At 42.5% G+C, this 25,235-nt stretch overlaps 1 protein-coding gene across 1 annotated transcript in view; it reads right to left on the bottom strand.

The window, feature by feature from the left end:
* Positions 1-12,274: 12,274 nt before the first annotated feature.
* LOC147737648 (uncharacterized) overlaps positions 12,275-25,235 on the bottom strand; it is a 50,113-nt gene continuing 37,152 nt past the window's right edge. The window contains exon 4 of the mRNA XM_086939585.1: positions 12,275-15,697. Within this exon, the coding sequence (XP_086795711.1) occupies positions 12,294-14,351 (2,058 nt within the window). The 5' untranslated portion in view covers positions 14,352-15,697 and the 3' untranslated portion in view covers positions 12,275-12,293. The remainder of the gene's footprint in view (positions 15,698-25,235) is intronic.

Genomic DNA, 25,235 nt, shown 5'->3' with positions numbered 1-25,235 from the left:
TCTGCTATGGATTCAACTGGGTCACGTTCTACTGCGCCTGGCTGACCAGTGGCTGTGTTAACTCTCTAATATTGCTTCATTTGGCTTTTTCCGATTTTTGAGTATATCCTCTACTTGGTTGTTGCAGTTTAACTCTCTTCTTCTTTACGTTGTTCAAATATGTTGGTTGTTATTCCCTCCATGTTGTTTGATCATTTGGTGTTGTTCTTGGTACTGATATGACTCTCTTACATGTTCTAACCCCTTATGTTACTCTTTTTTTTTTCTTTTTTGCCCATACAGGACTCCCCCTTCCAGTTTCACCTTGTCCTCCGGCCTCCCCGTGTGGTCAACCTTGGTGTGTCGTCTCGCCCTTGTCGCTCCATCCCTCCTTCGTGTTTTTCTCGTACTCTCCTCGCTGTAGGTATGGTTCCCTTTTGTCTTTTGTTTTATAACTTCCTTTTGTATTTTGTCTCTATTTTTTTCCAATGCCTCCCCTTTTCGTATTTACTCTTCGCTGGTATTCATTTTCTTTTCCTTTTGCGTTTAGCTTCTCCCCTTCCCTTTCTGGTCCTTTTTTCCTTTCCCCTCAGCTGTTCTTCATGTATCTTCAGTGTTGCTTCTTACCTTCGGTGTTGTCCTCTTTAATCTCTTGACTTTACTCCATTTTCACATCTTCTTTATGCTACTTTATCTCACTTTTTTACTCCTTTTTGACCCTCTCTTTTTCCTTTCTCTCCTTTTCATCTTACTTGTTCTTCCTCTTTCTATCCTTTCACTTGATTGCATGGGTTTTCTTTTCTCTCTTCTCTATTGCATTATGCTTGATATCATTTTTATGCAATGTCATTTAATATAACACCGTGGAATGTTAAGGGCATCAACTCTCCAATCAAACATCAGCGAATCCTGTCACATCTGGCCAAGTTGAATGTGGATGTGGCTTTCCTCCAGGAAACTCATTTGTCTGATTCTAAATCTCTTAAACTTAAAAGAGGTTGGGTGGGTGAGGTTTTCTATTCACCAGGAGATGGGAAGCGTAATGGAGTGGCTATTTTGTGCAGGAGGTCGCTCCCCCTTTCCATTGTCTCCCAGGAATCGGACACTAATGGAAGGTGGACGTATGTCAAACTGTCGCTTAGAGGTGCTTCAGTCTCTTTTCTTCATGTCTATGCACCTACTGTTGGTAAACCTCTGTTTTGGTCTGACTTCTCCCGCCATATCACAAGATTTATGGATGACAATTTCATCCTTGCGGGAGATTGCAACCACCCTTTAGACCCCTTTGTTGATCGAAACTCCAAGGTTCATTACGTCCCCAATAAACCCCACAAGCTCTTCGCCCAAGCTATTTCCCAACATAAACTGGTTGATGCATGGCGCATATGTAATCCCACCTTGCAAGAATTCACTTTTTATTCCCGATCCCACTGCTCTCAGTCCCGGATTGATTATATTTTTCTTACCCATACTCTCACCCAAACTCTCACTGCTGCTGAGATTGGCCCGATTTTGTTTTCAGATCATGCCCCTGTCCTCATCACTATTGAGATAGTTCCTAAGTCTGACGGTCCTAAGAGGTGGCGTTTTAACAATGCCCTTCTTTTGGACCCTGCCTTCACCTCCTCGTTCACTACTTTTTTTGACGATTTCTTTTTGCTTAATGATGCCCCCTCTATCCCAACGCATACCATTTGGGATGCTTTCAAAGCAGCAGCACGTGACTTCATTATTCGTTTTGTGGCAAAGAAGCGCAAACTTGCCCGTGCGTCTACCCAACACATTTTATTGGACATTAAGAGACTGGAGTACGCCTATTTTACCTCTCATTCCCAAGAGTCCCTCACTGCATTGGTGGCTGCTAAAATGCATTTTAATAAGAAATCTACTGAGGATGCCTCATTGTTCTTGCTGAAATTTAGTGCCAAATTCTACGGGGGCAGAAATAAGGCTGGGAAGCTCCTTGCTAATTATTTGAAGATCAAGCACAATAAATTGAACATTGAAGCTATCTATGACACTAACTCTGTCCTTCAACACAACGACACTGACATTCTTTCTGAGTTTTCCCTCTTTTACAAGACCCTATACTCCTCCGAGACTCAACCCACTCCCCACTCACTCACTCATATTTTCTCTACAATTCAGAAACCTGCCCACTTTCCCCTGGATTTATCCAATTTGGAGTCTGATGTTACTCAGAAAGAACTGCTCACAGCACTCCAACATCCTAAATTGAACAAAGCCCCGGGACCTGATGGTTTCACTGTCGAATTTTACCTTCACTTTTCTAAACTTCTCATCCCTAAGCTTCATTCTCTCCTCAACTCGTTCTCTGCCCTTGGAGGTTCTTCAGGGACCTTCTCAGAAGCTCATATATGTCTGATACCCAAGGAAGGCAAGGATGCCCAGCACTGAAAGAATTACAGACCCATATCATTGGTAAATATTGATTATAAAATTTTTGCCAAATCTCTGGCTGCACGGTTGGATTCCTTCCTTCCTGATCTTTTGGGCGAGGAACAATCCGGCTTCGTCAAGGGTCGATTTATCACCGACAATACCATGCTACTTTTTAACATCCTGACGAAATCCCAGCGAATGCAGTCTTCGCTTGCCGCGATTGCCCTAGACGCGGAGAAGGCGTTTGATAGGGTTGAGTGGTCCTACCTTTTTCACACTCTTAAATGGTTTGGTTTTGGCCCTCATTTTATTTCCCTGATCTCCCTTTTGTACTCACACCCACGTGCTGCAGTCTGTGCCAACGGTCAAATCTCTTCCCTTTTTGATTTGGGTAGAGGTGTTCGCCAAGGCTGCCCCCTCTGACCCTTTATTTTTAATTTGGCTTTGGAACCTTTCTTATCTAGATTACGTCAGAATCCCAATATCCATGGTTTTCATTTTACCGATTCCCACATAAAACTCGCCGCTTACGCGGACGACATCTTGCTTTTTCTTTCCGAACCCGAAACCTCCATTCCTGCTTTTTTGGAGGAAGTGCGGGAATACTCTCAGATTTCGGGTTACAAACTTAATCATAATAAATGCGAGATATTGCCCCTGACCAAATTCACCTTCAAACCAGACTTTCTTGCGTCTAATTTTGTATGGAACTCCTCACACCTTAAATATCTTGGCCTGCATATTACTCCTTCTATCCCAGACACGGTCTCCCTATGCCTGAGTAAATGCATTCAGAAAATCTCGGACCTCACCGCTAGGTGGCATCCCCTTTACCTATCTTGGTGGGGGCGTCTTGATACAATCAAGATGATGTTGACCCCGATTATTCTATATACCATTTCAAATATTCCTGTGCCTATTCCTGCTAAGTCCTTTAAGAAGATTAATTCTATTTTGTCTGCCTTCCTTTGGAATAACAAAAAGCCACGGATGTCCCTTACTAGATTGGTTCGCCCAGCCTCAGAGGGCGGTGTTAACTTTCCAGATTTTCCAGCCTATCAAAAGGCTTTTCTGTTAAGACAGGCATCTTTTTGGTTGCAAGATCCTGATGCTCCGTGTCCCCTGTGGGCTAAGGTTGAACGTCTCTTCCTCTCTCCCTTCTCCTTTGCTAAGTACATTTCCTTTTCTTGTAAACCCTCCTCTATTTCCACACCTATTCACAGATTTACCACCAAACTCCTCCTGGCCTCATCTCCCGCTCCTCCTCGCTCTATTGCGGACTTTCTCTCTTCTCCCGTTTGGCACAATACTCATCTTCTAATCCAGGCTAAGCCTTTCTACTGGAAATCCTGGAGGCAGAGGGGCTTACTTTGGATCTCGCAATTGTTCTCCCACTCTACATTTATGTCTTTCCCAAGTCTCAGATTGATGTATACCTTGCCTGCATCCTTTGCTTCCAAATACTCACTGCGCAAGGCAGCGGTGATGGCGGTGAATACAAGACTCCTGCACGCACAGACAACGTCTCCATCCCTCACTTCCGTAGCACGCTTACACTGCCTTCTTTGCACTGGACAAAATTGGAGCGTGTCTGGAGGCGTGATTACCACCCTGAGGCCAAGGTTGCCCTGAGGATAGCCCAAAAGGGTTATTACGCTGCTATCAGAACGGCCAAAGGCGAGTACTACGCCGAGAGAATTGAGAAGGCGCAAAACAATAGCAAAGAGATATTTGCTATTGTCAAGAGCTTTATGTCCCCAGTGGCCGATACGCCTCTGACGCCAGCTTCTACTGAATGGTGTGAGGAACTATCGACCTTTTTCATTGAAAAGATTGCTAAAATTCAGAGGGACCTAATTTCAGCTCAGCCAACGGCCAATATTCCCTTGGTTTCGGCCCCTCCTAGCTCGCAAGGTGTCCCTTGCCAGCTCACAGATTTCTCAGCGGCCGAGGAGAAGGCCATTTTGGCCATCATCCAGGCGCTAAAATCAGGGTCCCCTGCTGACCCATGCCCTGCTCGGGTGTTTTCCGAGGTGGCTAAAATCACTCATACAGATGTCACCCAAATTGTGAATCTTTCTCTTGCTTCTGCCACTGTTCCTGGCTGCTGGAAGCAGGCCAAGCTTCTGCCACTACTGAAGAAACCGGGCCTGGATGCGAGGCTTCCCAGCAACTACCGTCCGATCTCCCTTCTGCCCGCTATGGCGAAGGTATGCGAGAAGGTAGTCTTTCGCCAACTGGAGAAGTTCGTGGAAACATTTGGCGCCCTCCATCCTGCTCAGTCAGGTTTCAGAGCGGCTTACAGTACTGAGACAGCACTGGTAGAGATCTCGGAGTCCATTCGACAGTGTCTGGATGCGGGTGGCAGAGCGGCCCTGATTCTTCTGGACCTCTCTGCCGCATTCGATACTGTCCCTCACGACCTCCTTCTGGCCAGACTGTCGTCTATTGGTATTGGGGGTCGGGTGCTGGCTTGGCTGTCGTCATTTCTCACTGATAGGACGCAGCAGGTCTGGGTGCCGCCTTATGCCTCGGAGCTCAAGCCCCTGTTTACGGGGGTACCACAGGGCTCCACGCTTAGTCCCCTGCTGTTCAATATTTACATCACACCTTTGGTCTATCTCGCTGAACAGTTTGGGGCTAAAATAATTGGCTACGCTGATGACACCCAGCTTTTGTTCACTTGGCCTGACGAGCAGTTGTGTACTGCAGGGGTTAAACTCTGTCTGTCTGCTGTGTTTCGCTGGCTTACCTCGGCCCAGCTTAAATGCAACGAGGATTAATCGGAGGTTCTGTTCTACGGCACCTTTCCTGCCAACTTTGAGGACAGCCTGTGGCCCTCTGATTTTCCTAACCCAAGGGTGATGGGAGGCCCCGCAAAAAAATCTAGGTATTTGGTTCCGTGAAGACCTTAGGTACACGGAACATATAAAGAAACTGTCCAGCATCTGCTTTGTCACCTTAAAAGCACTGCGCAAATTTCTCCCTTTGCTCCCTCAAGTAGCGAAGGAGACTGTAGCGCGAGCACTAATTCTGTCCAGACTGGACTATGCGAACGCTCTGTTCTGTGGCATCCCTGCATACTTAGTCAACCGTCTGCAGGTTGTCCAGAATGCGGCCGTCCGTCTTCTCTTTAACATCCCCAGATGGATAAGCGTTCGCACTCATTTGCGTAGCCTTCACTGGCTGCCGGTGGCGCAGCGCATCCGATTTAAATCCCTGGTGCTTGCATACCGTGCGGTTCATGAGCTGGGACCTTCCTACCTAAGGAAGCGCTTCTCGTTCTATGTTCCAACACGATGCCTTAGGTCAGCGTCCCTGTTTAGACTGACCATCCCCCGCTTTAAGAGGGCCAGGATTGGAGGCCAGTCAATCTCTGTGATTACTGCCAGGGCTTGGAACACCCTCCCTCTCCCCCTGCGGTCCTGTAACTGTTTGGGTCAGTTAAAAAAGAACTTGAAAACACATCTGTTCAACAGTAAGGTGTAGTTGGCTCTGCTGCTTTCTGCCTCTTCATCGCGCCAGGATGCTCCCCAGTAATAGAGCGCATAAGAAAACTCCATATAACATAACATAAATAACACTGCCCCTAAGGCTTCCGCCATATACAAACACCTTCTTATTACTGAGATGCCTAGACCCAAGTCTAAGGTGGAGGAGCAGTGGGAACGAGATTTCGGGGAGATGTGGCCCTTACCTCTATGGGACAGACTATGGCTTAAGGTACGCAAGTCATTCAGGGCGGCGTCTCTCACGCAGTCTATGTTCTTTATTTATAACAGGTTACTTATCACTCCCTCGGTCCTACATAAGAGATTCCCCTCTACTCCAGACACTTGTTGGTCTTGCTCCTCTTCCAATACTACCTTGTTTCACATGCTGTTTTTGTGTCCGTCTGTTCATAACTTTTGGTTACAGGTGTGGGCTCAAATTAATGTCATATTTCAAACTTGTATCCCTTTTTCTCATGTTCACGTGTTTCTGGGAAGCCTTTCACCGTGCTGGGAGTCATCTCAGCTTGATGTACGTATCATTGACCTGCTGCTGGCTGTTGCTTTACAACAGATTACCATTCACTGGAAGTCTTTGCCTAGTCTTTCTTTTCAAGCATGGTGGTACAATGTTTGGTATAACCACAGACTGGACACTACTTTTGTCTTTCCTCCTCAGCTGGCTCCGAAAAGGGCGGTCTTATGGCTCCCTGTTGTTTTATATCTTGACAGATGTGCTACTCGCTCCCATTGTCTGCCACCTGTTCAGCAGGAGGTCTCCAAACCTCCTTGATTGCCTTATCATTCCTTAATTTTTCTGTTATCATATGCACTGGTTGTCTTCTTTTTGTAATTTGCTATCCATTGTAATTACTTTATACCAATGTTATACTCTCCTTGACTCATGATTCTTCCTTGTAACAGGTATTTATGCGAAACTGTTTAATTTTTCTTTTCCCCCTTTTATTGTTACCCTTTCCCTTTCTTTTTATTTCATTGCCTATTTTTCTTTGGTCAATAAAATCTTTCTTGAACTTAAGAAAATTCGTAGAGACGTAAGAGTGAAATTGACTAATGAGAAAGCTCAGAGGGGACTCACAAACATCCACAGAAAAGCTCTCACCCAAAAGGAGTGAAGTGGCAATAGGTAAAGTTGAATGATAAAAACCCAAAGCAATGAATTCAAGCTGAAAGGAATGAAGACCACAGGGAAAATAGAAAATAAACAAATTTAAGATTCATCTTCTTCCGCCACTCTTTATCTTTTAATTCCATAAAAAGGTGCAATTTCCTCAACTGTGTGCTTTTCCTGCATTTGCATCTTTTACTTCACTATGCCTCACCTAACTGCCAGGTGCCACAGTATGCTCACTGAGATAACATTATGTTTGAAGAAAACAGGAGAAGGAAAGGAAAGTCCATGAACGAAACTAATTAGACAAACTCTGAGTCAATGTATTCATTTAGCAAAGATGCATTACTGCAAAGAAAGAATGTGGCAAAATGAAAGCTCCACAAAAAAGAGCTCCTCTTTTGTGGCTCCTAATTAAGTGGATGTTTAAGAAAAACTGGAGGCAAGAAACAAGGGGGCAGTCTGGACTCACCGGGGGCAGGTGCAGGGTGGGTGCCGCACGCCGGGCTGGGGGGCAGCTGCAGGAGACGGGCAGCTGCGGGTCAAATCCAAAATCCAGCGGTGAGGGGGCCCAGGCAGAGACCCCACCGGCAGCACACGGGGCGATCCCGGCAGCGCTCAGGGTGCAGATCCGGGGGGCGAGAAGGCAGGTCTCGGGGTAAAATGGCAGATTCTGGTTTAGCGCATGTGCTGGAACAAACGGACAGTTCAAAGGGCCGGGCCAGATGATGGGGCAGTGGTAAGAGCGCTGAGGTAAAAAGGAAGAGGAACAGCGCCCTGCTGGGTGTCTTCAGACGGAATGAAGCGGTTCCAATAAATCCACGAGTAAAAAGTCGGAGAGGAGGAAAAACAGGACCAAACCCGAACATCTGAGCTGTTCCTCACAACAACAAAAAAAAAACAAGCACGACGAACATGGGGGGAGGGCAGGACAGCAAGCACGAACAAGGGGGGGGGCAGGACAGGAAGCACAAACAACGAGGGGGGCAGGACAGGAAGCACTCACCTGAGGACGATTTCTTCCGGCGGCGGTCGGGGGAAATGGCAAAACAAAAGCGCTGCCAAAAAAAACAAAAAAGAAAACGCCCACCTCTGAATGACCAAAAAAAGGGGCGGGCTTAAAAAAAGCAAGAAACGCCCACGAATCTGCTCAAGCCGGGGACAGAATTGAGTGACACACATCTCTTCCAATGGCTAGCCTTCATTTATGAAGCTAGCCTATGGAAGAGAAGGCGGGTTCAAGCCCCAGTACTAGGGAAACATAAGATATCGGCTGCGTGACACTGCTGCGCAGTGTACGCTAGGCCGAGCCCTAAAAAGCGGGTTTTAGGAGTGTGAGACCAGCTCTTATCTTTTTACAACTCCTCTCTTATGACACTGTTGTGCATATGCTATACTTTTTACGGGTCGCTGTTAGACTCAGGTCAAGCTGCGATTAACTTCTGTACTGTAATTCATGAATTTGTATTTTATGTTTTGATTAACTTGGACATATTATATTTGTCAATCTGCAACTTGGAAGATGTTTTATCATTTTATACATGACTTTTATGGTTTTCCTTTATAAAACCGAATAAAGTTTGTTGATAATAATCACTAGGGGATTCATTTACAGGGTAGCATAGTATCCCTCACAATAACTCCAGGAGTCACAGTTCACACAATGTACATGCTTTGTTCCCCCTACTTCCAACCTTACATATACCCCCAATCACCTGCCCAAACCTCCCCTGATGATGCCAATGTGGTCCTACGTCAACCCACAGACCATATGTTTAGCCCCTTTGAAACTGCCCATACAATAAATATGCTGCAGTTGTAAATACATATCAACTACCATTTGTTGTGTTTGAAACATTTTATTGAATAATAAAACCTAATAAATATAATCTGATTATTAAAGCAAAACAGAACATCAGTTACCATACACATAAGAGACAAAAAATGTACATAAAAATCAACATACTGTAACACTGCAAAGTTATGTAGAGCACAATTCCTAATTTCGGGCAATCTTTAAAGTTCAACGATAGAAACGTTCATAAAGAACAGGAAAGAAAGGTGGTAGGATACAGTAATTTCATTAATGTAATGCTTTTACATATAGAAAATCAAAATTAATTATTTTCCTTAAGCAATAATGTCTGCACACTAAAATACTAAGAGAAATATATTGAACAATGAACATTTCATGTGTAATTTGAATTCAATTTGAATATTTTACCCTCCTCAGCATTATTTGACTCATGATTACAACCTGAATGCTTTCTGGAAAGGAACCGCCTCATGGGGTTCAAAAGCACATCTTTTCCAACAATAGGATTACAATGATAAACTTGAATTTCAATTCAATTAATTGATTTAGGCTTTTTGGAGATCAGCAATTTTAAATATATGCAAAATCCATACACTTTTGTAAAATTGTCACCTAAACTTGAATTCAATCCACCTTTTGATTAAACAGTTCCCATTCCAGCAACCATCACAGGACCACTTGTTGTTATCTTCCCAATTAGTGATAATGTTTCAGATGGCAACAACAATAAATATGTTTAGAATTTTACCTCCAAAAGGAAAAACATGCCATTTCTGAATCATGGTGCACAATAAAATGTAGGAACCGAAGGGCGTCTTTAGGTATAGCATTCATTAAGGTTTGACCAAGCTTGAAACTAGAGTTCCTGAACTTTTGGACATTTAAATGTCATATTTTAAAAGAGTTCAAACAGATCCAGCACGAGCTCCGCGAAAAATTGAAGATGAGTGAATTGTACTTAGAGAAAATGTGCTGATTAGTAATCTATTGATGTAAAATGCAGTTGTCAGGCAATGCTTGTGGATCTAATCTATTCAGATTTTAACTCCATAGTTTGTTCAATAAATTGACTAGGCATAATACTTGAAAGTCCATCTCTCAGATCAGTTCTATTACAGTTTTACTTGCGATAACACTAAAAGAGATCAATGATAAATAGATTTTAAAATCCATGGATAGAATTGATCCTTGGTCTAAATCTAGATTATTGTCTGCAATAGAAATCAGTATAAACAGATCAAATCTAAAAGGATTGAATATGTTTATTATAGTGGTTTAAACCCAGAAGACACACATTAGTCCTAAAACTCAGAAAATGTATCTAAAGATTATGATTACATCCCATTTATGTCCAGAGACCGCTTTAAATGCTTTCCTGTTTAAGTAACAACATTTCCAATACTGTATCCCTTGTGTGCACAACCTTTATTGCTGCTTTGCAAAGTAATTACATGAGAGTACTCATTACAAGAAAAGTATATTTTTATAACTGTTGGTTCCAAAAATAAAACAACTATAACTGTGGATATAAAACAATTGGCCTGGAGTTCAGTCCTTGAGTGTGTGAAACCTTTTGCTGACTGAGTGTGTACAACAAATGCTTGCTCGCAGCCGGACTTTGTTGCTGCTGGGTGTTCTCTGCTACAAGGAAGCTTGGGGAACTACAGACACCAGAATCCCCTTAACTACACTCACCTGGGCTGAAGTGCAATCCCGCCCACCGCACTACTTTACGGCTCGCGGCCCCCGCTTCGTGGGAGCCACTCGCAGCCGGACTTTGTTGCTGCTGGGTGTTCTCTGCTACAAGGAAGCTTGGGGAACTACAGACACCAGAATCCCCTTAACTGCACTCACCTGGGCTGAAGCGCAATCCCGCCCACCGCGCTATTTTACGGCTCGAGGCCCCCGCTTCGCAGAACGCGTGCGGGCGGGCGCCGGGCGAAGCCCGGGCCAAGGGCGGGCCCGTTTGAGCCCGTACGAGAACGACCGAGGACGAGACGGGGTTCCCCCCTAATATCTCCACTACAAGGTCGGTGCATGATTTATACCCTGCCATTTGTTGTAGATTATCTAATTACTAGCTATCATTTACACACTCAAAGATGTAGTTGTTCTAAACCTCATCGGAAATGACCACTCCTAAGGCTGGGAGAGGCAGGAAATCAACTAACGGTGGGTCAATAGTGGGTACCCTGGACCAGTTTCTTGCGAGAGCATCTTCCGTTCTGGCCCACGAAATAGAGCTGACAGAAAGAAGATTGCCACTTGACCCTGCTTTCAACAAACGGGCATCAATGGGAAGTTTGGCCCAGGCATCTTCACCAAACCCCCTACAAAATATTGATCTTACAAGGCCGAAGGCAATGACGTGCGAGAGGGCAACCAACAATTGCAAATTGCTGGAGGCTGGCCTTGCAACCCAGTATGTGAAGCCGCCATGCTAAATACTAGAAATGCCCCTAACCTTCACACTGTGCATTCTGGACCTCCAACATTAAGTGTCAAAAGAAAAGCTAAAATTCAGAAATCTGATAAAGTAGGGGGAAGTACAATACCACCAACTCCGCATAGTCCTGCTACATGCCAGGCCATCACGGAAGAGCCCACATCGATATTGAGTCCTGGTGTTGTGTTCCCCGCTGAGTTGGGATTGGACTTTTGGACCAAACTTGAACACGTTTTTTAAAAGACATGTCTCCCCATTTATGACAGACTTAACTTGATAGAAAACAGGCTTGCAAGTCTCCAATTATCGTTTGCTTCGGCTCAGGCACGGGGTGGGAAACAGGATAAAGGGATAACAGAAAAACAAAAGAGATTATCTAAGCAAACTAATGAATCTGAAATTCCCTCTACCCCTCTGCCTACGAGTAATGCAGCTGATATCAGTGCCCCTGTTCTAATCCTACTTCATCTCATCTAATGATATTGCAGTGACTAACTACATTGTGTTGAGTGGAAGGGCAGAGATAGATGATGGGAGCAGGGCTATAATTGAACAACGCCAAGCGAACAATAATATTTCTTTCAGATTCTGTCTTTCAGATACAAGCTTTTTTGGCATAAAGATTATCTCCAGTGTGGAGTTTCTCATAGTGAGATAGCGTTTTTCTCTGCAGCTTTTCTGGCATTCAGAACACTCATAAGGTTTTTCATCAGTATGGAGAATCGCTTATGGTTAGTGAGGCTGTGCTTATCAAATAGGAATTTCTGGTATTCACAGCATTGGTAATGTTTTTTCCCTGTGTGCGTCTGCTCATGTAGAGTGAGATTGTGTTTTAAATTGATGCTTTTCTGGCATTCAGAGCACTAAAATATTTTGGTGTGTTTTCTTATGGCGCTTAAAATGATCTCTTCCTCTGAATCTTTTCTGACATTTAGAGCACAGATAATTTTCTTCCCCAATGTGGATTCTCATATGTTTAGTGAGATTACATTTAAGGCTGAAAAATATTTGGCATTCGGAGCACTGTTAAGGTTTTTCCCCAGTGTGGGTTCTTATATGCTGAGTGAGTCTGCCTTTTACACTGAAACATATCTGGCATTCAGAGCACCTATAAGGTTTTTCCCCAGTGTGGGTTCTTATATGGTGAGTGAGACTGCCTTTTTCACTGAAACATTTGTGGCATTCAGAGCACCGATAAGGTTTTTCCCCAGTGTGGGTTCTTATGTGATTATCGAGACTGTTTTTTTGGCAGAAATTTTTTTGGCATTCAAAGCACTGATAAGGTTTTTCCCCAGTGTGGGTTCTTATATGCTGAGTGAGATGGCTTTTATCAATAAAACATTTGTCGCATTCAGAGCACTGATAAGGTTTTTCCCCAGTGTGGGTTCTTATATGCTGAGTGAGACTGAGTTTGTATATGAAACATTTCTGACATTCAGAGCACTGATAAGGTTTTTCCCCAGTGTGGGTTCTTATATGCTGAGTGAGACTGAGTTTGTCTCTGAAACATTTCTGACATTCAGAGCACTGATAAGGTTTTTCCCCAGTGTGGGTTATTGCATGTTGAGAAAGACTTCTTTTGTCAATGAAACATTTCTGGCATTCAGAGCACTGATAAGGTTTTTCCCCAGTGTGGATCTTTGTATGCCGTGTGAGAGTACGTTTTAAACTGAAACATTTCTGGCATTCAGAGCACTGATAAGGTTTCTCCCCAGTGTGGGTTCTTACATGAAAAGTGAGACTGTTTTTGTCAATGAAACATTTCTGGCATTCAGAGCACTGAAAAGGTTTCTCCCCAGTGTGGGTTCTTACATGAAGAGTGAGACTGAGTTTGCCTCTGAAACATTTCTGACATTCAGAGCACTGATAAGGTTTTTCCCCAGTATGGGTTCTTATATGCTGAGTGAGACTGAGTTTGTCTCTGAAACATTTCTGACATTCAGAGCACTGATAAGGTTTTTCCCCAGTGTGGGTTATTGCATGTTGAGAAAGACTTCTTTTGTCAATGAAACATTTCTGGCATTCAGAGCACTGATAAGGTTTTTCCCCAGTGTGGATCTTTGTATGCCGTGTGAGAGTACGTTTTAAACTGAAACATTTCTGGCATTCAGAGCACTGATAAGGTTTCTCCCCAGTGTGGGTTCTTACATGAAAAGTGAGACTGTTTTTGTCAATGAAACATTTCTGGCATTCAGAGCACTGAAAAGGTTTCTCCCCAGTGTGGGTTCTTACATGAAGAGTGAGACTGTTTTTGTCAATGAAACATTTCTGGCATTCAGAGCACTGATAACGTTTTACCCCAGCGTGGATCTTTAGCCCAGCGTGGATCTTTGTATGCCGTGTGAGAGTACGTTTTAAACTGAAACATTTCTGGCATTCAGAGCACTGATAAGGTTTTTCCCCAGTGTGAAATCTCACATGTGCAGTTAGAAGTGATTTAACGTTGAAATGTTTTGGGCATTCAGAGCACTGAAAATGTTTCTCCCCAGTGTGGGTTCTTATATGAAGAGTGAGACTTCTTTTCTCAATGAAACATTCCTGGCAATCCGTGCACTGATAAGGTTTATCCCCAGTGTGGGTTCTTATATGCCGAGTGAGACTGTTTTGGTCACTGAGACATTTCTGGCATTCAGGGCACTGGTAAGGTTTTTCCCCAGAGTGGATTCTCATATGTTCAGTGAGATAAGATTTACGGCTGAAACTTTTTTGGCATTCAGCACACTGGTAAGGTTTTTCCAAAGAGTGGGTTAATGCATGTCGATATAGACTCGCTTTGACACTAAACCTTTTCTGGCATTCAGAGCACTGATAAGGTTTTTCCCCAGTGTGGATTCTCATATGCTCAGTGAGATAAGATTTACGCCTGAAACTTTTTGTGCATTCAGAGCACTGAGAGAGGTTTTTCCCAGTGTGGATTCTCAAATGCTCAGTGAGATAATATTTACTGCTGAAACTTTTTTGACATTCAGCGCACTGATAAGGTTTTTCCCCAGTGTGGATTCTCATATGCTCAATGAGATAATATTTACTGATGAAACTTTTTTGGCACACTGAGCACTGAGAGAGGTTTTTCCCAGTCTGCATTCTCTCAAATTCAGTGAGATGCGATTGATGGCTGAATTTTTTTTGGTACAGGTAACTTATTTCCCCAACTTGGGTTATTTTGCTTTGATTGAGGCGGGTTTGAACACTGAATTTGTTCTCACAGTCTGTGTTTTTGTAAGGTGTATTTCTAGAGTTACATTTAGTTTTCTCTTGCTTATATGCCACCGTAAGATTGAACTAGATTTTAGAGTCTGGCTTGTTTAGATAATGTTCAGTATTTATCTCTAAAAGAAATTGTGTGTAATCTGCTTAACGTTTGAATTAAGCAAAATATGTCTCGAAGCAGCCCTGTAAAACCTGTTGAAATGTTTCTAGCAGATAAAAGTCTTTTGGTTATAGCCTCTCCGGCAGCAACTTATTTTGTGACTGAAGTTTTTCTCAAATATATTTGTATAGGTTCTTAGCAATGCAGTGATAAGGTGTTAGTCTGATATTTAATGATTAAACTGAGAAGTACCTTTTTGCACTGACGTAATGGCAGTAACTGAGAACATTAGAACATGCACAGTACTATTGTGGCTCACCAGTCGCAGAACATCAGTTAATTATACCCTTTCTATAAGGTGTAGTTCTAAAGACGAGGATTTATTTACATTAGCTATAGCGCAACGGTGCTCATTTAATCCATTTTTATATTTAACAGTTTTACATATCACTCCTGCACAACAGAATGTTGAGGCGATTTACATAGAATTACAGAACAGTACACATTAAAAAGGAAACAATCTGAGATGGTCATGAAAACAATAAAGTTGTGAATTTTTAAGGTTTTCGCCAGAGTGAGCAGAGTGGGTCGAGGTGTTATATCCAGAGGCAGATAGTCTCAAACTTATGTAACTGGTTAAAATCGGTTGTTGAACAAAGGTGATTTTCCAATCTTTTGGTTGTTAAGGTGTCAGCTTCGGAGTCTTCTTGGAGCGTCTTTTCTTTGATGGTATGCTGAAGAAACCTTTTGTTGTAACTTTCTTTTATGCAGTGTGTGCTTCCTCTCTAGAATTACATGATGCTTTAGATGAACGTTATTCTGTCATGCTGAGGCAATTTGTCTTTCTGATAATATTTCAGATGAGGATGCTGAAGTGGTCTTTCTACATTATTTCTGATGCTGTGTGCACAGATATGGCTTTGCTCTGGGTTAATGAAATGCAAAATTAGAGACTTCACTTACAGGTAGAGTACTTTCCTCGCCACACTTAGATTTTTGGAAATTATTTAAACGTAGAATGCTGGATGTCCTTCAGTTTTTCAAAATAATCCTTCTTATGGCACTGACATTTAGTGGCTTAGTGCTAAATCTTGCTTTCTTCGTCCGTAATTTCAATCACCTATAGTATTAAAATTAAATAGTTAATACATGTACATTTCCAAAAATAATAATTCACAAGCCAAATCAATGCAGGATTTTTAAAATGTTGAGCTGTTTTTCAGACAGAGCAGAGTGTAGAGTGGTAGCCTGAGAGTACTTGGATGTAGGAGTGAGGATTTGTAGAATTTTCAGCATTTTATTAAGCTCACAAAGGATACCCTATGGAGTTGTAACATAGAATCCCAAAGGCAGATATTAAAGTCATATGGACTGGCACCAAACTGATATTAAAATAATATACACTATTAATTAATTTGTAATGCAAATTTCTGGGACTTAAAGGACTCCGCCACGGACAACAGGCATTCTCCCCTGCCCTGAGTTACCGCCTACTTGTATCTGGTATCCTGACTTTTGAGTTTTGGCCTCTGCCTCAAACAAATCTATTATGTGCTGCGAGGACTATGCCTAGACCTATCCCTCGACTATGGTCCAGAGTATGAATCAAGGGCAATAAAATGAAGGCGTACTTTCATGTGTTTATTTTATTCCACCTGATTATCAGTTGTTAGGTTTTTCTGCACCTGGAATTACTGGGTGCAGAAAATCAGGACACAATTATTTTCCAGACAGAAAAATTAGACTGAAAAGACGCATGAGACTCTGGGGGTGCAGCAGAAGCAGCCAAGACTTATGCTGTTTTCTTTACTAACTGGGGGAAAACCACAATTCTTCCCTCTGTTGGTGTTCACAGTCATTGTCGGCCTATGATTCGGCATTGAGTGCAGAGCGTATCGAGTAGAGCCGAGGGGCCGAGCCGAGGAGGAGTTAACGAGCAAGAGGAGCGGAGCCTGGGACGACTGCCCGGGTTTGTTTTGTGACCAGTTCCCGCTCCCGAAGGTTTCTCCCGCTTCACCCGCGTCCTGTTATACGGGCGCTTTAAGTTCGACGGATCTGTTTTGTGGGCAGGAACGGCCACTGCCGGCACCGCAGTGCTAAGGCACTGCTGGTGCTGCTTGTGCGGCGGACGCTGCAGGGGTCAAGGGAGCCTTGGCCTGCGGTGCTGCTGGTGCGGCGGCTGTGACGAGGGACATGATTTTCAAGGACCACAAAAAGAGGAGTATAAGGACCTATCATTCATAAATGGGCAACACCATTGCCCAGGTACTCAGGTACCTGGAAGTGGGAACGCGGGAGCAATTTGGGATTTATTCTTCAAAACCTCGCAAGTAAATCTGGAAGCTTTAACATATCAGTCCAACAAAATGGAGGTCCAAATAGATCTCTTGAGGGCTATGGCATCCTCTGTTGCCGGAATTGAGCAGAAGATAACAACGCAAAATAATCTAATAGTAAGGGCACAATCTCAGCCAATATCTACGTATGCAGAGTGTAGTTGTGCCCCGCTAATTAACAAACTTGCTACCATTCCGGATATTTTAAAAACGATAATTGACAATGTAAAAGGGAATTTTCCTAATGTGGGAATTCAACCCATCAAGACCGACTGCCCCTCTAAAGATACAATAAAATGTAAAGACAATACTGTTGTTGTTAAAGAAAAAATAGATGATAAAACAAAAGATCAAGAAGTGATACACCTATGCTGGACACAATCAACATTGACAAACACAGCTCCAGAAGTTCATCTATCAAAAAGACAGAGAAAAAAACAACAGAAAGCAAGAAATAAAGCTTCTAAAAGTATAAAAAATACAAATTCATCAGATATAGTGAGATTGAACACTGGAAACAGCCATGACCAAATATCATATTGTGAAGGTGAGGGTAAACAAATGTTACCAACAAAACCCTTTTACCCTCTATTTAATAAGGATATATCGGAGGTAAAAGCAGTTATTTATTTTATTTATTTATTTTCAAAGTTTTATATAGCGCGAACAAGATCTTCACAGATATCAGAGCGCTTTACATAGAGGGGTACATGAGGGAACATAGTCAAACAGTAAATCAATAGATCACACAGTACAAATAGGTGGCTGCGAAGCCATCACGTGAGTAATAAGACAACTCATACAAATAAGTAAATGAGTCAAGCATGTAATACAGATCGGTGCAGGGTGTTAACAGAGTTCGAGATAATAGATCAAGTGTATTTAGCCATGAGGATAGCTTTTACTTCTTTTTTAATGAGTGTAGTGGAAGAGATAAGCCTGGTTTCGGGGGGGGGAGTGAGTTCCAAATCCTAGGCGCCAATCCTGAGAAGGAGCGCTTGTATGTTTTTTCCTTCCGGAATCTTCGAGGTTTCAGCAGAAGATTGTTTGTGCCTCTCGTGTTTCTAGTTCCCCCAGAGATTGTCAGTTTCTGAGCGAGGTAGCCGGGTGAGTTTAGGTGTACCGCCTTGTGTGTCATGCAGGCGATTTTCAGATGTATTCTGGCTTCAAAAGACAGCCAGTTCAGGGATTTCAAGTCAGGGGTAATATGGGAGTGCTTTTTTGACCCAGTGATGAGTCTCGCTGCAGCATTCAGAGAAGTTCTTAGTGGTGCGGTAGTAGTTAGGGGGAGTCCACAGAGGGCGGTGCTGCCGTATTCAATACGTGGGATGACTAGCGCTTGTACTGCTGTTTGGAAGTCTTTGGCTGGGAGGTAGGGTTTAGGTTTCCTCAGAGTATTGATCTGGAAGTTCGCTCCCTTTGTTGCCTTGCTGATATGTTGCTGCATGTTGAGGTTGGTGTCAAGTGTTATGCCTAAAGATTTTGCTGAATCCACTATGGTCGGTTGGACATTGAGTGCTGTTAGGTGCTTCAGCCATGTTTGTGTGGTAGATATTTTCGTGGGAGGTGAGATCAGAAGGAACTCCGTCTTCATAGCGTTTAATTTGAGGTGGTTATCAGCCAGCCAAGATTGGGTGCTCCTGATCGTTGAGTTCAGACGTAAGATGTCTTTGGGGGATTGTAACTTGAAATATAGCGGAGTGTCATCGGCGTACATGTGAAAGTTTACATTGGATGCTTGTAGCAAGGAGGTGAGAGGTTCCATGACTAGGTTGAACAAAGTTGGGGATAGAGAGGATCCTTGGGGGACGCCTAGCGTTACAGGTATTGGCGAGGACATCAGGTTGTTGCTCTTGAATTTCTGCGACCTGTTGTTAAGAAAGGAAGTGAACCACTTGAGAACAGTTCCAGATAAACCCATTCTTGTATTTAGTAGTTCTAGTAGATTCTCATGTTTAACGGTGTCGAATGCTGAAGAGAGATCTAGAAGGATGAGGAGGCAGGTGTCGTTTTGGTCTAGCATTTGAAGTGCGTCGTCGATTATGTGAGTCATAGCAGTTTCTGTGCTGTGTCCTGCTCGGAAGCCTGACTGGTGGGTGTTGAGGAGATCAAATTGCTCAATGTGTTTAGTCAATTGTAGTTGTGCGCATTTTTCCAATAGCTTGGCGAGAGTAGGAATATTGGTGATGGGACGGTAATTGTTAAGATCAGAGGGGTCGGCTGTAGGTTTCTTTAGTTGAGGTGTGATCTGACCAATTTTGAGGGAGTCAGGTATGCTTCCTTGTTGGAGAGAGCTGTTGATAATTTTAGTCCAGAGAGGGAGAAGCAAAGGGGTAAAGTCTTTTACTGCGGAGGCAGGGAGGGGGTCCGTGAGGTGATTGGATGGTTTCAGGGTGCTGAGCAGTTTGCCAATTTCTTCTTCTGAGTATGTGCCGAAGGTTGACCATGTAGCATTGTTTTTTGGTTCAGTGGGTGCTAGGCGTTGGGGTTTGGAGTAGAGGCTTGCGTCAATGAGGAGATTGCTTTTTATTTTGTCAGTTTTTTGGATGAAGAAAGCAGCGAAGTCTTCACAGGAGGGTGCCTCACGCCTAGTGTTGAGCGGTTGGGGTTGTTCCTTGGATTGTGTTCTGATTAGCTCAAACAGTTTTCTCGGGCGGTTTTTTGCTTGGTCGATTTGGAGGCTGAAGAAGTCTGATTTTGAGCGTTTTATTTTCCTGAAGTATGCGTTTCTCTTTTTCTTCAGCTCTTTTAGGTGCATTGCAGAGGGGGCTGATCTCCAGGTACGCTCTGCCATTCGCATGTCTCGTCTATCCTCATTGAGACTCCCGTCGTACCATGGTTTGGAGATTTTAGTAGAGTCTCTTTTCAGCTCCATAGGTGCAGCCTCATTAATTATAGATGTCATAGCGTTGAGATAGTGGTCCGTCAGAGTTTGGACGTCTGTAGCGCCTGTCGGTGGCAGTAGGAGGTTGCAACTGTTAGGGGGCAAAGAGCCTGGGTTAAGCTTTTTCAAGTCTCTTTTCCAGACTTTGGGCTTGGAGAGTTGAGCCGGGTTAACTTTGACTTTTTCATTGATAAAAAATTTGAAATTTATTAATTAATTAATGTGAAATGTGTTATGAAAAATAAATGCTTAAACAAGCAAGCTGATAGTATGGAAATGATAGAGAATGGGAAAATTCAGTCCTTAGAAATGCTGCAAGTGGAGGAAAGTAATAAACAGGTGGAAAATAAGCCATCACAATTAGAAACAAATAGAGCAAAGAGTGAGAGTATTAGAGAAGATGAAACGAATAGAGATTTGTTAAAAACCTGGAAGGATATTAAATTACCACAAGATCTGGGAACCAAAACGAAGCAGTTACATAAACATCGACAATCATGGTCTCAAACTCTTAGTAATCATAATGGAAGGTTAATTGAACATGCTCAAGGTGAAAATAGTCTGCAACAAATTAAATTAAATAACCCAGATAAAAAAAGAAGGAGTGGTGCAGGTAATTTTTATGCCAGAATATCAATCTAGGGGTAATAATGATATCTTGACTCGTGGGAACATATTAAAATTGTGTAATGCAGTACCCTCTTTAAAGAAAATTAAATGTACCTGCATAGAATCAATTGAATTAGACACATCAAGAATAATAATCGCGAATCGACATTAGTAATTTGGGCATCTTCTACTGCCGCCAGCCGTATTATGCAAGAACATAATCTCTTTCAGGACTGGGGAATAAAAATAACAACTCCCCTGCAACCTTCCTATCCTAGCCCTTTTGTTTCATCAAAATTACAAAATCATAACCAAATGAGAACCGAGAATAATAAGAAATATTCCATATTAAAAAACCCCATAGGTATGACCAACAGGCATCTTTTAAAATAATTAGAGGGAAAAAATAGGAGAATTATTATTTGACACTGTCAAATTAGGTTGACTAACAGCAGCCCTCCATAATGTCAGGCAGGATTGACATCTACAATCTGAAGTTTCTTTAAGGGGGCCAACAATTATGAATGAAAGGGTCCGATTATGTTCGTGGAATATAAATGGCGTTCAAGCAAAGATTCAGAATAACCAATTAGCTACTTTGTGCTGTTTTCAAATCATTTGTTTACAAGACACTTGGGCTTTAGTTCCTTTTAGATTGGAAGGGTATAGGCTTATTACTCATTAGCTATGAGAACAAGTAACTATGGCAGACCTCGTGGGGTTTTGGCTATTTTTAATATATACTGAGCTAAAAATGGTAAGTGAAATGGACGTCCCAAGTCAAAAGGATGATCTAATTGTCAAAATACGATACAAGGAGCAAAATATAATTAAATCTCGTGTAGTAATCAACGTATATAATCACGAAGAACAATGGCGACCAATTTGATAATTATGATAACGCAGCAACTGGACAATGACACCCAAACTGAGATTATTATTACCGGGAAATATAACATGAACATGCTATGGTCTTACGATAGAGATGTTGAAATACAATGGCAAAATTACTTATGGTCAATTCCAAGATTATCATCAACAATGGGTATGAGGGAACAAAAGAATGAAAAAATCGGCAAGACTCTTGTAAAAGAATTATACATCATAGGTCTAAGGGTGCTAAATGAGCAATTTCCCCAAGATTCACCATCAGCATGGACTTTTCAAGAAGGGTGTCATAGGTCTAGAATAGATTATACCATAGCATTGTTGCATCTATTTCATACATTTCTGTCTTATCAGACAGTGGGAATAGATATAAGCGACCACGATCAACAAATAATGGAGTTAAACCTAAATGGCCTAAGATTTGAAAACTATATGACACTTCCGGGAGAAATAACGACAGTAAATTATAAGAAACTTTATTGGTCAGATAACACCAAAGATTCTATTACAAACACTGCGCAGGCAATTGTTGATTTTCACTTCGAAGGAGATTATTCAAATGCTGTCGAAAAATGGTCTGCAGCAATTAATAAACAAAACATCAATGTATTCAATTGAGAACAAAATGACAATAAACGAAACAAAAACAAAAGTAATCGAAGTCAGTACCAAGAAACGGAAGGGCAGTCAATTTAAATGGTACCACCAAAAGCGGGAGCTAGAAAAAGTTCAATGTTATAAATATCTTGGGATACTGTTTGACGAGAAAGGATCTTTTTCATACCATAAAATGGAGATGAAGATAAGAGCCAAAAGTCTACAAGGGGCTTTTCGCCTACTTTATAGCTCCTTGGGAGGCCCAACTTATACCCCATTAATAAAAGTAATAAAAGCGAAATTGCTCCCGAGCCTTATATGGAAGTGAAATACTCCGTGTTTTGGATTCTGCATTATTAAATAATGCTATTACAAATACATTTAAACATCTGTTTCGGCTTCCACTTAATGTATCACCTGCTCAGATAAGGCTAGAATTTGGCTTTTGTAATCAACAATATGCAAGAATGGGTCAGTACGGTAAGACCTGGAGACAAATCAAAACTAATATCAATAACCCAATGTGCACATTTTTGTGGAAAGAAATGCAACAAAATGAAAAAATTGTCCTTCTGTAAATATCTGAAAAAAGCTCTTGAAGAATTGTCAATTGCTGAGATCTGGGAAATGTCTTTAACAGTACATAGTTTAAGAAAATAATTAACAAATCAGTAGAATATTTGTCACTTTTAAAAGACAAAGAACTGTTTATTAAGAGATCCCACACATGCATGTTGGTCCAGGAATGTACAAGTCTTAAGGTCCAACTATATTTATAAATACCATGGTCTCTACAAACCAAAAACACCTTTATGAAAGCACGATTCGGCAACTTACCTGGCTTTAAACATGTAGTGCCCTGGCTGAGACCATCTAAGCCGACTATGTGCAGAGTATGCAACCTATGGGACGAGAGTATTTTGCATTTTGTTTGTATATATGCAGTAATGATGGCAGAAAGAAAACGAAATTTGAAAAACTGCTTCATTGACAGAGGTGTTCGTACCTGCAGACATGCCATGGTAGTTTGTTTTAGACCAACGGTTATTAAGATGAACGCCAATTTTACAACATTTTTAATACTTGTTAAAAAGAAGTTGGATACTTGTGAGGTGCCCACAGGAAATCTGGAAGTCTAAGATAATTAAGGACAACATTTAGGACAATTTTTATGATATCACACATAAATTACAGAAATATTAATTGAAATTATTTATATTAAGTCCTGGAAAGATGACGGTCTGATGTAATGTCTATAAATTGTGTTTATGTTAATCAAACTAATTTGGATTTTTTGAAATGTTAAAATTATTGGTCTGTATTTTAAAGTGGTGTGTTTTCTTTTAAGAATGTAGTAATTGTAAGATTTTTGTTAATCATGTAAATACAATTTACCTTACTCCCTCTGTTAGAAAATGCTTTACCCTTCCCTCCCCTGCTTCACCTATCTCCCCCCAACCAACAACATGCATATATCTACCACCTGCTTAAAATAAGTGGCAAATAAAAGCAGAAAAACACTATGAAATAGTGAATGGCATGTGGTTTGACAGGCAGAAGAATCTGTTCCTCGTGGCAACTGCCCAGTCCATTGCGTCAAACTTGTAACTGGACGTTACTGGGGTAAATCTACCACAAAGTAAAAAAAAACAATTACATGAGATCTTTCTGCCACTCCAGTACTGTGCAACTTCTAACAAGGGGCTATGAGAGGTCTAGGACGGGTCCTGTGACCTGGAGGGTCACACGAAGTGTGCTCTTATTTAAGGCAGAGGACTGTCATGGGTTTAACAGCTAGAGCGGTGGTGGCAATGCACCCTGTTGTAAGGATCAATAGCCTGATGCGATCTTTGCGAGTGGCGTCCTACTGACACACCCATGTAATGCTCCATTTCTATGCCTGTGCCCAGACTTTGCGCCAACATCAAGTGCATGTTTAGGGTGTTGGTGTGCGTAGGATAAATGCAATGTGAGAGTGCGACAGAGTAAACCGCTAGTCTGAGGGACACCCCCACCCCAAGACACTCACAACAGTTCAAGGCAGAATCTAATACTCTACGACAACGTGATTGTTGAGGCCCAGTTGGACGATTGTGTGCTGCCAACCGGCCCGTTCAAGGTTGCATTTGCCAAATTCCTAACACAACTGGGTCTGAATCTATTGGCTTACTGGAAAGCCTGTGTTGGGCTTTTAGCGGCTGAATTCCTGACTACTCTGTGTCAGAGGCCCATGAGGGACTACAACTACCCCAGTGTTGAACACCCTGTCTGAGCCGGCCACAGTGTGGGCTCAATTGCTGACAGTCAGGCCTCCAGAGGGGCTGCACTTACCGACAGGCCAGGTGTGACTGCTACTTTGGGACTGCTGATCTTCAGGCAACCGCAAAGAAAAGACAGAGTGTGTGCCCTACTGTATGCAGCCCTACATCCAGGACAAAAGTGCTCCACAAAAGCCTGCTGGTGGGTCACTGCTCTCTCGAGTGTTCGGGCGTGCCATTCAAGTGCCGGGAAACAGGAAAGAGACCCAAGCAAGACTGACTCATCCTGTGGAAGGGTAAGATGTTTACGACAGAGCATATACGCATTGGGGTGACTGGAGTGACAGAACTGCACCTATACTATATTCATGATACTCCTAAATGCCCCTAGAGGGGAAGAGGGGATCAGAACCGGACGCACCTGTCTGCAGCACATGGTAGTCTGCCATGCATGCACCATCCTTTCACCCAGACTAGCCATAAAGTTGATTTTAGAGCCGCTGCACACATAGCAGGGGGAATCTCAGACCATTCGCTGATGGAGGTGCAACTCGATGGTCCGGTTGTGGACTTCATGCTACCCCCAAGGGTTGATCTGTGATATTTATAAGACAAGATGTTCAAAGCTCGTATGAGAGATGGAGCAGACTTCTATTTTATGGAGACCGGGCGGCCTGTCTAATCATCTTGCGTGCTATAGGATGAATTCAAGGCAGTAATTCAAGCCAAGCAACAAACCTTGATGGGGGAATGCCGAAGGAACGTAAATTGAGGTGCGAGGCTCAGGACAAGGAATGTGCTTTCCTGGAGGTTCCCTTTGCAAGTGGGGAATGAGATTCTTTCCTATTACACCATCAACTGAAGCAGCACACATTAAGAGCACTAATGGAAAATAGCGGGCACTCATGCGCTGGCTACCCAGAAAGGTCTCTATGATGTTGGTGATAAAGCCAATGAGTTGCTTACATGGTTAGAGAGACAAGACAAAGGACGGAACAGGATCCTGGAGGACACTGACTACAAGGGGACGGAAATATTGGGAGAGACTTCCTGAAAGACCTGACCCTGCCAATGCTAACGAATGAG

Source organism: Lissotriton vulgaris, chromosome 1_1 (assembly GCF_964263255.1).
Source record: "Lissotriton vulgaris chromosome 1_1, aLisVul1.2, whole genome shotgun sequence".
Classification (NCBI taxonomy): Eukaryota; Metazoa; Chordata; class Amphibia; order Caudata; family Salamandridae; genus Lissotriton; species Lissotriton vulgaris.
The sequence above is the reverse complement of the archived record's forward strand: the minus strand, read 5'-3'. Positions and strand labels throughout refer to the sequence as shown.